Source organism: Bombina bombina, chromosome 5 (assembly GCF_027579735.1).
Source record: "Bombina bombina isolate aBomBom1 chromosome 5, aBomBom1.pri, whole genome shotgun sequence".
NCBI lineage: Eukaryota > Metazoa > Chordata > Amphibia > Anura > Bombinatoridae > Bombina > Bombina bombina.
In genome coordinates, this window is record NC_069503.1 from 486039928 (window position 1) to 486055700 (window position 15773).

Genomic DNA, 15773 nt, shown 5'->3' on the forward strand with positions numbered 1-15773 from the left:
TGTCCTGTTATTGAGATATATATATATATATATATATATATATATATATATATATATATATATATATATATATATATATACACACACATATATACATACATATATATTCCTTAGAGCTTTGACTTTAGTTTTTTTTATATTTTTAATTAATTATAATATGTACCAAATTCAACATTATATATATATATATATATTTTTTTTTTTTTTAAGAGCAGAGTAGATGTTTTTTCCCCTAACCCTATAGCTGGTTATTTACCATTACATATACATATTCAAGATATTTTTTATGTTGAGAGGCCCCTTGCCAAGGAGGATGACACTTTGCATTGGTGGAGCTAAAGATAAATATCCCACCATTGCAAAATTGGCAAAACCCCACTTATGCATCTCAGGCACCTCAACAACATCTGAGCACCTCTTCTCTGCTGCAGGCAACATAGCTGCAAAAAGAAAGCAAGCCTCAGGCAGGAGCATGTGGACATGTTGACATTTTAATGCAAAATTTTTGAAAGCGTGAATAACAGAATGTTATAAACCGTGATAATCTACCTCTTTGGTTCTATCCCTTTTAAACAGTTTGTGTTATTTTTTTGCTCGATTATAAAAATTTGCTATGCTGCCGGTTAAAAAAATTGGACAAACAGATGTGTTAATGTAAAGTTTAAGTCTGAAGTTTATATTTGTAACACTCAGTATGTGGATTTTATTTTAAAATATAGGAAAAATTTTTTTTTTTATCCAATTAATGTAAAAAAAAAAAAAAAAAAAAAAAAAAAAAAAAAACCGGCTGATTAATCGATTAAAATAATCGTTTTTTGCAGCCCTATATCCAATTTATAGTTATTTAGGAAAGCAGGTAGCAAAGAGAAATGTGTCAGACGAGACAGAGAAATTACATAGAGAGAGGGTATTGTTAAAGCGAAATTGCTATTTTTTCAGAGATCACCTCCATTTTAGATGGTTGTGCAGCTTCACTATTTTTAAGTTTGCACTGATATTATTGTTATTTTCATCATTTATTTGTATAGCGTCGCAAAATTCCGTAGCACTGAGTACAGCTAGGGGTATACAATGACAAGGATTTGTGATAAGATACAAAATAACAGACCTAACAAATCTAGTAAAGCAAAAGAGCGCCCTGCTCAGGAGAGTTTACAGGTTAAATAGCAAAATAGCTTTACAGTTATCATGCAACTTCAAATGTTGTACATTTCTTATATCTTCTCCTCTAATGTAACCTTGAAAACTGTTAAGCTTCTTCCCTCAATACACATTTTCTTACTTATTTTGGGCCAGATTAAAATTGGAGCGCAAATGTTTGTAAACGTGATTGCGCTCAGACTTCAGTGCTCTTGTTAACTGTTTTGAGAAATATAAAAGTTGCATAAAACACATTACTCATAATACTATCTAATAAAAAATTATAGAACAAAAAATACTGCACAAAAAAAAATAAATTAAGGCTCAAAGATATGAGATCTCAGGTGTTAAAGCCCTTTGCAGTCTTTTTTTTTTTTTTTTTTTTTATAGTTTTTAAACATAGACATACATATATATACACATGTTTATTCAGCCAGGGTACAGCACTCACAATAACTCGTGTTATATTATGCCCGTGGTGCACTTAGAAAAATTCTATAGGCAGCAAAGAGAAAAAGGCACTCAACGGGTCTTAAGCATGAAATCACTTATTTATTTAGCCGTGAATTTTTCGGGGTCTCCCCCGTCCTCAGACAGAATTTACAAAACACATTTACTCACCACTATTTAAAGACACCCTGTGACAAATGAAGAGCGCCTCTCATTATGAGATTATTACTAAAAGCATAAGTGCACAGAGTCACTGCAGAGCGGTGTCCGGTTGCTGGGGGCAACGGATGACGTGTATGGGGCAACACATGACAGCCACAACTTCCGGAATGCCGTGAGCAGCGCTCTTAGTTTGTCACAGGGTGTCTTTAAATGGTGGTGAGTAAATGTGTTTTGCAAGTTCTGTCTGAAGACAGGGGAAACCCCGAAACTTCACGGATAGATGGGAAAAGCCCAGGTACCTCGTCAAGGTCTCTTCCAAAAACCTGGGTCCCTAAACAGCCACACAAAGCAGGGTCACAATCAAACAACTGTGTAAAAATGAAGGGTGCACAGGCTTATGTAATCTCCCCAAACATATTCAAAACACGGGAGGGGTCAGCACTCTCAGGCCAGACCAGGTACACATCCAATGGCCCTGTAACATGCACAGCCCTGGGTGCAAAACAGCACTCTCAGGAAGCTGCACTGTCACCAGAGTCACAGGCCGTTAACCCCAGGCTGGCCTGGGTGCAAGGCCCAAACAGGGAAAAACACAAAAAAAAATTTTAATATATATATTTTTTTTAAACCATCTGATATATGCAGAAATATTTATTTATAAATAAAACACAACACCACATCTGTTATTTGAAGAACATTGGAATGTGAAATATTCATATTTTCATGTTGGGTTATTGCAAATGAGAATATGCGATCAGGTTTACGCAAGAGGAGGGTGTTATACTTTTTTCCCAATTGACTTCAATGGGGGAATAGGTGAACATGCATGTGATATTTTAACTTCAGCTTTTTGTGCGAGAGCGAAAATAGCCTACTTTCAACTCTTAATATGAGCGCAACCCGACAAGTGCAAAAAGTTTACTTCTAGCGCAATTAATGAGCTGAAGCGTTAATTTGCGCTCCACATGTAATCTGGCATTATACAAATCTTCATCTTACACGAACAGTAAAACTAAAAACTTTTATGAATGACAGTGAAATAACTTTGTTACATACGCCAAATCACTTTTAGCACATTCTTCTTGGACTTTCGTATATTCCAATTGTGTTTGTTGATAAATCTTGAGAGTGCACTGCAAAAAATATAAAAAAAGAAAGAAAAAAAAGAAAGATTTAATAACAAAAAAATAGAAAAACATTTCTCATAAAAACTATAATGGCTTATTTCACAAGACACAAGCCACCCTAGCTCTCTGAGCACACAGGCCATTTAAAATGATGGAGATATATATATAGATAGACGATGACAGAGATAGACGATGACAGAGATAGACGATGACAGAGATAGACGATGACAGAGATAGACGATGACAGAGATAGACGATGACAGAGATAGACGATGACAGAGATAGACGATGACAGAGATAGACGATGACAGAGATAGACGATGACAGAGATAGACATATATATATATATATATATTGATTTTGTTTTATTTGAGGTGTTCTATTATCGGTTTGCTCAATTATTAGCGGATTGCTTGGTATTGCTGATTATATGTACTGTATAGATAAATGTGTAAGGCTTTGTCCTGTTATTGAGAGATAGATAGAGATTATATATATATATATATATATACATATATATATGTATATATATATATATATATATGTATATATATATATATATATATATATATATATATATATATATATATATATATATATATATATATATATATATATATATATATATATATATATATATATATATATATATATATATATATATATATATATATATATATACACATATACACACACACATATACACATATACACACACACACATACATACACTCCATGCATCAAGCCACAGTAAAAACCCTCAATTAAAAGTGCCAGTCTTATTACAAGGTACAGCAAAAATGCATCAAGTATCTTATTAATGGAAATTCCATAACTTAACTAGGGCTATTTACTAGGCATGGACATAATTTTGTTAATTTGCCATTTTCAGCACCAGATTTAATTGTTAGATTGTGCAACAAATGTATTGCTTTGCAGATGTGTGTGTTGAACTATTGCACAAATAAATAAAAAGCAAAAAATAGCCAAATGCCGATGCCAGCGGCGATATTTGGCCTTAGTTTACTAAACAAATGTGCTTGTTAATTGAAAAGGCCCACTTATAACTACTGGGCGCTTGGACATTGAAAGTATATTTTATAAAGTATTTAAAAGCAGAACATTAGAGCAGTTTAAGTGAAGTAGTAATTTAGGAGCTAGAAATTCAAAACAAATTAAAATATCACCATTTTTTCTTCCAGCTCCTCTCTTAAGGACTGCAGCTCCTGAGTGTTGTGGTCCTGACAAGACATTTTCTGTAACATCTGTTCCAGCTGGCGTCGCAGGGTGTCATTCTCCCTAAGAAATTACACAAAATCCACATATTGAAAAGGTTATACCTATCAATGTGAGATATATATATATATATATATATATATATATATATATATATATATATATATATATATATATATATATATATATATATATATATACACACACACACACACACACACACATTTTTTTTCTATATATACCAAAAAATTATAATGCATGGGTTAAAAATGTACTTCCAGTTTTGGAGCAAGCAGGAATATCCCAGGTCTTGCCATACATTGAAAAGTGATGTATATAAATGTCAATATAATATTCATAAAAGTCAGGATCTGAAACTGAAATAATTGTAGGAACCAAGGCTACTTGATCCCTGCTATTTCTCAAAGTCTTACTTATAATGTTAAGCTCAAATGTTAAAATATTTAACTCAATTCTTATATGAACAAGTTAAAAGCATCATGAGCATAAAACAAATGCAACTGAACTTTCAGGAAATACATAAGACTTACCTTTCAGAAAATTGAAGCTGTATTGCTTAGTTAAGGACTAAAGCTGATTCAATATAAAACATAATTAACAAACTTACAAGCAGTAACAATGTAAAAACAAATTAAGGGACGGTATACAGTAGAATTGTTTCCACTAACTTGTTATAGCAACTGCACAGTTTAAAACTTATAAGAAATTGTTCCTTTAGGGTTTTTTATTTTTAATTATAAAATATGAAATGAAATATTGAAACCACAACACAATAAAATGGACCCATCTTGTAGGGAGGGCAGACCTCCTCATCTTATTGGACTATTTATACAAAGTGCTCCTTAAGTTATTTCTCACTATGTAATAAAAGGCTAAATACTTAGAGAGAACAATGGAAAATTAACATTTTAGTACCTCTATGTCACACTACCACAGAGAGCATGCTTTCATTGAAACCTTCCTGTTTACATAGTTTTTCTATAACCAGTACTTAAGTACTAAAATTGTCCGTATAGATGGGGATACAATAGTCAAATAAGCTATTTTAATTGTCAAAATTAAAAAAAGGTAAATGATATATTTGTAAACAATTTAGTATACTCTAGCAAGTAAAAATAATAATTTGGAACACATTGACCGCTTCACTACAGGAGCCATGTGCCATTAGTGGGGTCTCACCGCAAGCTTCCATAAAAAAAAAAAAAAAAAAAAAAAGGAGATAAATAGCAAGGTACCAAAAAGGGACATAATAACCATATACTAAATTACTTGAAAGTGATGCAGCATAACTGTAAAAAGCTAACAAGAAAATATCACCTGAACAACTCAAGGTAAAAAAGGAAGATATTTTACCTCAAAATTTCTTTAGCTTACAAGAGTAAGTGCTCTGGTAATAGTTATACTTTGGCTGCAGTCCAGATACAAGTTGGGGGAAAAGAAAAAAAAAAAAAAACACAATACAGTCGGTCGAAGTATAACTGTTACCAGTTACCTTGTAATCTTGTGAGATTTCACTGTAAACGTCTTAAACTGAATATGGAAATTACATGACTGTGCCTGCACATACCAGATGCACGCTCCCTTGCAAGTCCTGGGATTAGTATCCGGAATGGCTGCCTAAAGTCCCTTTACAATGGGATGTGAATACTTAAGGGAAATAAAACAGGTTAAGATATGTGCATATCCTAAAAGGGCTAATCAATTAAAAAAATAGTTTGCATAAAAAATTGTTTAAAAATTCCTGGTATTTTAAAATAATTTTCAAAAATAATCAAAATGAATTACATAGCAGCCAACTCCACCCTCCTTATCAGTGTAGACACAGGCATTGTATTTCAACTGAGTTCACAGCTTCTAGGCATGCTCCAGCAGATAATCCCTATGCATTTTTACATTATACTAAAACAATAGATATAGATACAGCCATAGAAGGAAATGTGTGGGGGGAGATAGAGCTTTACAATTCAGAAACTAAAATGAAAGGGTTAATGGTGAGGCACTGCAGTATAAATTTGCAGGTAAAGTAATTAAAGTATCTATTATATTTTGTCTCTATCCCAACTTGTTTTATGTTCCTTTAGGAAATGTTGAGGTAAATATCTTCCTTGTTTTACAGAGATGTTCAGATTATATTTTCCAGTCATCTTTTTTTACAGCTATGCTGCATCACTTTGAAGTGCGTGAACGTTTGGGTATCATGTCCCTTTAAAGCACATTGAAAGTAGGGAAAAACTACTGCATAGTGACTGACACTATCAGCGAGCAAATGCAGTCTATGATGAATCTCCCTACTCCACCATTATAAGTGTTAATTTGTAATCAAGGATATCATCACACTTCTGTTGGTATTCCGTAAGCAGGTGGCTGAAAAACAAAAACAAATGATGAAATGTATTAAATGTGAAGATCTGTTCCTCTGTATTCTGAAGGATTTTTTAAAATTATATTAAAATATATTTTATATTACACACTAAATAATGAGGGCTTGCTTAACTACCTCTGACGTACGGGATTACATCTGTGGTCGTTAAGATGTTAAAATTGTATGCTGTGACTCATGAAAGAAAAATGTTGGGTTTCATGTCCCTATAAAGGGCTATTTTAATAAAAAGATACAATGACACTTATTAATCCTATAGTGAAATTTCAGACAATCATGGATGCACTGGCATCCGTTCCTGCCCTCCCAAATAAACCAATGTAAAATTAATGCAGGATCAAAGTATTAACATAAATACTAAAAGAGGGGAAAGTTCAACATAGATTTTTTTTTTTAGAGAAAAACAAATCGTCTTGCCCAGCTACTATTCAGGACATTTGGAAAAAACACGCTGCCTTCAACAGGCTTTAGGCTACACTGGGAGAGCAGTATCAATACTTGCAATTAAATAAATGTTTGCACTAAAAATAAGTCTGCATTTCCAGGTCCTATTGTAGGAAAGGGGGACAAAATAAATAAAATTAAAGCATATTGTGTGGGTTTTTTTTTAAACTAAAAAATTATATTAGGTGTTTATTGTCCCTTTACTATTAAAGTGAAAGTAAATCCTAGCGTTTTACAAACCCTAGGATTTACTATTGAAACAAATAAAGGGCACTTTCATTCATGAAGTATAAGATACTTCATGTAGAAAGCTCCTTTATTTGATTCAATTGTTCACCGCTCTAGCTCCTACAGCAGCCGACGGCGATTTTTTTTTTTGGCCAAGAGGTGATGTTTTCACCTCTTAGCCAATAGCCGTGCGGTAAATCCGGCTTGGCGCCCATGGGAAAACGTCACCTCTTAGCCAAAATTTGTTTAAGCCATGCGCTGCTGTAGGAGCTAAGAGCGGCGATCGGTTGAATCAAATAAAGGAGCTTTCTACATGAAGTATCTTATACCTCATGAATGAAAGGGCACTTTATTTTGCTAGGATTTACTTTCACTTTAAGCCAGAAGAAAGAAAGGTTCAAGGTGTAATATTCTTTTTTTTTTTACTTTTCTAGACCAGATTGTTTTTAAGGATGTTGTTCACTAAATTGATGGCATTTAAACAAATTAAAAAAGGGACAATAAAGCAAAAATTTAACTTTCCAGTTTGTTTTGTTGTTAAAGTTGCTTTGTTCTCTTGAGCAGCAATGCACGACTATGCACTACCGGTACAGGTGAGCCAATGACAAAAGGCATTTATGTGCCGTTACCAATGCTTAGCTAGCTCCCAGTGGTGCATTGCTGCTACTGAGCCTACTATTCAACAAAAGGATACCAAGAAAGTGAAACAAATTTGATAACAGAAGTAAATTGAAAAGATGTTTAAAAAAAAAAAATTGCATGCTCTATCAAGAAATCATTAAAGTTTGTTTTACTTTACTGTCCCTTTAACCCATACAAAATGCAAACTGATATTCTGTACAAAAAATAAGTAGGGTTTTGATACTTACTCAGAATCGATTATTTTTTGCTTCAGGGCAATTAGAGCAGCTACATATTCATTTAAATTCTAAAAGGTAAAAAAAATGAAAAAACACAACAATAAAAATATACACATGGTATTAAGCAACAGTGATCAAGAATATTAAATACTAAATAATAAAGCAGAAGATATGTATTGCATAAAGCAGGCTTGTCTAACCTAGGGCACAGTTTTCCCCTTGAGCGGCTTTTATGTGGTGTGAATCAGGAAGGACCTTCTCAGCACTTTAATCTTATAAAAACAATACTCCTCTTCATACAACAAGTAGCGTGTACTGATAGTGGTGGAGATAAGATATAAATGTCAGAAACAGTGTGTGTGTTGCACATTTGCCATTGTTCTCCCCAGGACCTATTTAATGGTCACAACACCCAGATAAAATCGAAGCCAACAGTAAGCAAAGTAATATTAAAAAAAAAAAAAGAATAATGTAATTATTTTTTTACTTTTGTGATAAGTATTACACAGAAAAAAAAATGTTTTTTTAAATTCTGTGGACGGCACATTCTGCATAGGTACATTATTGTACTATGGTGCAAGAAAAAAAACTCTTCACTTGTCCAAATCAAACAATAGCATTTATTTGGCTAAAGAATTGATAGTTTTAACTATATTTTTATATAAGCAATGCATATTATTTGCTCAATGAACTAGTGGGACACCCCTGGTCCAGAATGATTATATATATATATATATATATATATATATATATATATATATATATATATATATATATATATATATATACATACATATACACACACACACAGTAATGCTGTGCCACTAACGCTCATAATAATCTCATGATGATTCTGGTCTCAGAAATGTTTAGGGGTTAATGTTTGATACTCGAACCTTGTGGAAACATGCAAAGACATGCACATCATTATCTATGTGGCTGTGAAATGGAACGTGTTGAATTCCATCATCGGTTTGTTGATATTTATGGCTGATCTCACAAAAATTAGATCTCCTGTTATAAACCTCTCATGTTTGCTGATATATACCAATTATCCAAATATCCATATTCCGAACATTATTTTGGACATAAAATAATTAAAACTTATCCAGAGATATTGTATTATGTCCACAATAATGTTCGGGATATGGATATTTGGACATTTGGTAACACTATATGCCCAAACACATCATGGGGCCAAAAGGATTATTTTGATAAGTCATGACTTGTTTCACAATTTTTTTTTTTGTCATCTGGTAACTTAAAATCATTAAAACTTATCCCGAGATATTGTATTGAGTTACCGGATGACTAAAAAATGTCAAACAATCCATTTGGTCACATAATGTGTTTGAGCATATAGGGTTACCACATGTACCTGTATAACATAATAAGTCATAATTTCAGCAAGGTCTTGGGAACTGGTTTATTACCTGCTATAAAAAAAGGTGAATACACTTAACTGTCCTATCTGAAAGAAGGTTATAATGAACAACTAAACAAACTTAAAATGTATTTAAAGATTATTCTGAGACCGAAACCCCCCGTACTTGAGATGCAATAGAAAATATCTTGGATAAACTTTTGCTTACCAATCCCATGAAAGAAAAGACTTTGGTGTGAGCATAATGCTTCTCTTAATTATATCTTTTTATTTTAATAGATTTTGCAATTGTGTTAATTTTTTAATATAATGCATTACATGTTTTTAAAAAAAGGGTAAATTCACTGTGACTATTTGTTCATAACAAATATTTAGTTTTGCCTTTGCCTAATATCTCAATTATTATAAGAAAGAGATGGTTAGAACAGTATTTGTTTTTTATTTTAGATGATCAAATGGGTTTTGGGGGTGGATTAATCTATTAGGCTAGGCCGTGATTACTAACCTTGGAACCCGTAATGTTTTTAAACTACATTTCCCATGATACTCAACCACACTACAGAGTGCCTAAGAATCATGAGAAATGTAGTTCAAAAGATCTAGGGTTCCAATGTTAGCCATCAACGGGCTAGGGAAAACAGAGAATCCCCCATTTTTAACATCCTGATGACAGCAGCACATAAAGATATTACTGGGCGATATACTCAAATGGAATTCTCTTGATGTTTTCCAAGTCAGACTAAAAAGTAGTTTTGTTGAACCTTGCAATCCCAAAATCAAGTTATTAGTTTACCTAAGTGTGTGTGTGTGCGCGCGCGCGCGCCACATTTACACAGCAATATACATGTAAGCATTGCAAACATGGTATAACAACAACAAAGAAATTAATAAAAACAAAAAGGAGGGGAGATAAAATGTATAATATGTACTACTCCAGCAGTGAATCTACCTGCTGTAAAGCTGTGCAGTTTTGACAGGTCCCTGCTGCCTCTGAAGCAATGCCACCTGCTTTGGAGTGAGTCTCTCCTGGCATCATGTTGAGGATCACTGACCCCTCTAAGTTAGAGGGAAGGAAAAAGGAACCAACCTAAAAAAAAAGAGAATATATGATTTTTTTGAATAAGTAAAAACAAAGTACAAGAACTGTGAAAATAGATTTGGCCATAATATAGGGCAACATATGAGGAATACCAAGAAAACACAATTGAAATTTGCACTGTAGCCCAGCATGACCTGCAATATGAAAAGAAGGGGAGCAGCATTGAGAGAAGCAATAGGGTATCTACTATGATATATAGATTAACAGAGGGTGATACCTAATAGCTAGTGATTTCAAATGCGGATATTTGTTATATCAAATAGTGAACTATAATTAAACAATTATAGTATGCAAAGAAATATAAATTATATATAAAACAATTGGGTATGGGTAAGAGAATGAGTTTATTCTTAACAATACTGTATCACAATAAAATATTACAATAAAACAAAGAGAAGGATCTGGATAATCTACACATAGAAAATGGCACTATTGCAATAGTCTATGATGGACCAAGTCAGCACACTCTGCATTCTCTCAGTTCAACAACTTCCTTTTTCTATCCAGCTGTTGTCTTCCCCAGAACATCTAGTTGAGGTTTCCAACTGATATGAACTTATTTTTGTTAATTTATTACTGTATGTAGCAGTATTTCATTTGTTATGGTATAAATAAAAACAAATATATTACAAAAGGTTTCACAATGGCTAAACATATGCAAAAAGGGGGTGAAGAAGTGGGTGTGGCGAGTAACATTTCATCCTAGCTAGTAGCTTGGGACTTGACATTTTGAACCCTATACTAGAGCTTGTGTTGTAGGTATCAGAAAGACACTATTGCCTATACCAATAAACAATACTTTGTAAGTAAATACTTCTAATAAATTATACTTATATGTATAAATATACATGGTAAATAGTAAGGGATAGCCTAATTCACAGGTCATAAAGGCAATTAAAGCAGCCTAACTGTTGACTACAAGTATAAAAAAAAGTCAATATAACAGAGGGCAATTCGCAAAAATGTATTGTCAGGCCTGCTTTTAATATGTCAACCGTTAATATTCAATATTGTGTGATGAAATAAATATATCCAGCCAACGTGTGTGTGTGTGTATATGTATATATATATATATATATATATATATATATATATATATATATATATATATATATATATATATATACACACACACACACACACATATATACACACACACACACATATATACACACACATACACATATATATATACACACACATACACATATATATATATACACACACATACATATATATACACACACATACACATATATACACACACACACATACACATATATACACACACACACACACACATATATACACACACACACACATACACATATATACACACACACACACATACACATATATACATACACATATACACACACACACACACACATATATACACACACACACACACATATATACACACACACACACATATACATATATACACACACACATATACATATACACACACACACACATATACATATATACACACACACACATATATACATATACACACACACACACATATACATATATACACACACACACATATATACATATATACACACACATATATACATATATACACACACACACATATACATATATATACACACACACATATATACATATATATACACACACACATATATACATATATATACACACACACACACACACATATATACACACATATACACACACACACACACACACATACACATATATACACACACACACATACACATATATACACACACACACACACACATATATACACACACATATACATATATACACACATATACATATATATATATATATATATATATATATACATATACATATGATGGTGTATATTAATAGCTTACTTACAATCCTCCACGCTGTTTGTACATTAAGGGGTTAACGACCGGAGCTCCCATTCACCTAGGGAATCCTCTGTGTTGTTGAATTATCCAATCGGCCATCTATGGTTTACGGCAATTCTTCCGTAAGCGCTATTAACCCCTTTGAATGCTGACTGACAAGGAATTCTTCCACCAATACAATGGAATAATCCCTTTCACGTAAAGTAAACAGGATCAGCTGAACTCCTACTACTTGTTAGGTTCTGCAACGCGCGTCTCACCCATAGTGCCTTGTGCTTCTTCCGGCTCAGTGTAAACACGTAGGTATGACGTAGAAATGCCCCGCCTCTTGTATTCAGATAACGCCATGTTTTATGGATGCGCGTATTTGCATTTTGCACACAATAGCCCTTGAGTTGTTATCCGTTGTTTTTTTCTTTTTCATATTAGTACGCAAACTAAATATTACCATAATATGGGAGCAACAATGCTGTCGTCATTTAAACCTCTAGATTTTAAGGTTTACATATTTAAAATCCATTTACATATCAACATCAATAGTTTATTTAAAGGGACAGTATACAGCACTTTTGATATAACTGCTTGTAATAGACACTGATGTAAAGAAGAATGCGCACATAGTTACTGATCTAAAAAAAATCAGTATTAAAACCTTTTAAAAACTTACTTAGAAGCTCCAATTTAGCACTGTTGATGATGTAGGCTGGGACACCCAGTAAAAGGGGCTGAGTAAGCAGGAAGAACAGACCCTTCCCCCTCACCCTTATGAAAATACCCATTACACAAACAGGATTCTGCAGACATCAGTACTGTACTAGGGTTGCCACCTTTTGCACAGAAAATTCCTGGATACTTTTTAAATGGGTGTGGAGAGGATATGTCTTGGGGCGTGGCTTCTCGCAGCCTCAAATTCATTATGAAATCAATTTATATATATATAAATATATATATATATATATAAAATCAGGAGAAAGGAATGGACATCCAGACTGGACCGGGTACACATCCCATGACTCATAAACAGGCCCAGCTTTGGTTGCTATCGCACTCACATAAAGCTGCTTATGCCCAGGGTGATTACATAAGTCTGTGAACCCTGACCTGTTCCCAGTTTGATTATTAGCTTGCAGTTGTGCGTATGGCTGCAGTTGTGTGGCTGTATTAGGGACCCAGGTATGTGGAAGAGATCTTGGCGTGGTACCTGGGCTTGTCCCATTTTGAAAAATGTGGTAACTAACTCTTCCGGGTTTGCTTTTTAATCCTAGCTGAGAGCTTGTGAGTGAGTACTGGACTTTATGCGTGTTGTATTGTCTGATTTTGTAATTCTCCCTAAGGACTTACACCCTGGCAGGCCCGGGGTTAACTGCCTGTGACTCTGTAAATATAGGAGCTTTATGTGAGTGCAATAGCAACCAAAGCTGGGCCTGTTTATGAGTCATGGGATGTGTACCCGGTCCAGTCTGGATGTGCATTCCTTTCTCCTGATTTTGCTTATGCCCAGGGTGATTACATAAGTCTGTGAACCCTGACCTGTTCCCAGTTTATTAGCTTGCAGTTGTGTGGCTGTATTAGGGACCCAGGTATGTGGAAGAGACCTTGGCGTGGTACCTGGGCTTGTCCCATTTGGCCAAATGCGGTAACTAACTCTTCCGGTTTTTTTTTTGTTTTTTTTTAAATAATTTTTTATTGAGGTTTTGAACAGTATCAACAAAACAAACAATGTGTTCAGGCACGGGTCATTAGTAATAAGAATAATTATACATGACTCTTATGAAAAGGAGATTTGAGCTAGAACATTACAGTCTCAGCGTAACAATGGTTATAACTGTGTTAAGTAGTAGTATTACTGTCCATTTGTAGATGAGAACCGTAGTAAAATACATTCAATAGAGATGGCATAACTACTGAGATGAGTTGTAACACTACTTCTGAGACCATGAGCCTAAAGTATAGCTTAGATCAGTGATTTGCAACCTTTTTTTTGCAGTGGCACACTTTTTTACATTAAAAAATCCTGTGGCACACCACCATCCCAAAATTTTACAAAATCACACATTGTAGCCTAATACAGGATATATACAGTATATATATATATATATATATATATATATATATATATATATATATATATATATATATATATATATATATATACACACACACTGTACTGTGCTGTCATGCCATGCCTCCTACAAACTATACATGACATATTGACATTCTTTCACAAACACCCCCGCACTGTTGTCAGTCTGCCGCGGCACACCTGAGGATCTCTCACGGCACACTGGTTGAAAAACACTGGCTTAGATTATAGTGAACAAGGGTGACTGAGACACGTAATAATGGGACCTCGTTTTTTATATAATATAGCAAATGATCCCTATTCTGATATAGGTACTCTATAATCTTTAGACTGTATGATGTAGGGAGTTGGTTTTTGTCTGGCCTCTCTTGGGCCAAAGTGTATAGAAGGGAAATACAGCGGGCAAAAGCCGCTCGATAAAAGGGGGAGGGAGATGAAGGGGGGGGCGGAGCCTTTTAAGATAACTATAGGATATCTGGATTTCCACACTGAATTAAAAAAAAAAATTACATTTATATTAGATGAGGGTGGTGTACATGACTTGGGGGGGCCTTTTAATTAAAATCATGAGTATACATGGGATGTCTGCTTGGGGGATGTGTCTTTGAAGGTGAGGTGAAATGTCAATTTCTTTGTAAGATTCATGGGATCATGGAAAAGTAGGCCTAATGGATAAGTTAAGCTAAAGGTGTTCAGCGATAGATATTTAAACTGCAGGTGTATTGAAGAAAATGCCCCCCTCTCAACTAAGGGTCAAGGTAAATATTATGCTGGGAGCAAAATAATGGTGTTAGGTGAGCTTATGGTGAGCCACAGTGCTAGGCCCCGACATATAAACAAACAGGAAGCAACTTTGGGGAACCTTCTAATTAGTATAGTGATTACAGGTATGTATAGAAAATGTCTGTGTGGGGGAGATGCTTCTAAATTGTGGGATGACTCAGTTAACTCTTTGTATTATTCATGACGGAAAATTCGATAGAGGCTGGGGGAAACCAGGCGTACATCCTGTTAATGTACGGTAGGAGAAGTAGTAAGATGACTGAGCATGCACCAACTAAGGGGTAGAATTAAAAGAAGGCACCCGCTTAGACAGATATCTCTATCACCACGTATGCTGTTAGGTATTGTATACATATCTCAGACCAAGTTCACTAAATCAACTATCATGCTGAGCCGTGTCTTCCCAGTGAACACGGCCCAGCAACGTCTACAATAACTAAAGGTGAGATTATATATTCTTAGATGAAATGTGGGATGGGGGGTCACCCGCTAATGTAATAAA

The 15773-nt window shown here is 34.1% G+C and overlaps 1 protein-coding gene across 1 annotated transcript in view; it reads right to left on the reverse strand.

Annotated features, from left to right (window-relative positions):
• ICE1 (interactor of little elongation complex ELL subunit 1) overlaps nucleotides 1–12665 on the reverse strand; it is a 135660-nt gene extending 122995 nt beyond the window's left edge. Inside the window, exons 1-7 of the mRNA XM_053715769.1 lie at nucleotides 12410–12665; nucleotides 10382–10519; nucleotides 8058–8116; nucleotides 6466–6500; nucleotides 4667–4685; nucleotides 4067–4178; nucleotides 2809–2885 (exon numbers count right to left, since the gene is read on the reverse strand). Of these exons, the coding sequence (XP_053571744.1) occupies nucleotides 2809–2885; nucleotides 4067–4178; nucleotides 4667–4685; nucleotides 6466–6500; nucleotides 8058–8116; nucleotides 10382–10468 (389 nt within the window). The 5' untranslated portion in view covers nucleotides 10469–10519; nucleotides 12410–12665. The remainder of the gene's footprint in view (nucleotides 1–2808; nucleotides 2886–4066; nucleotides 4179–4666; nucleotides 4686–6465; nucleotides 6501–8057; nucleotides 8117–10381; nucleotides 10520–12409) is intronic.
• Between the last annotated feature and the right edge of the window lie 3108 nt (nucleotides 12666–15773).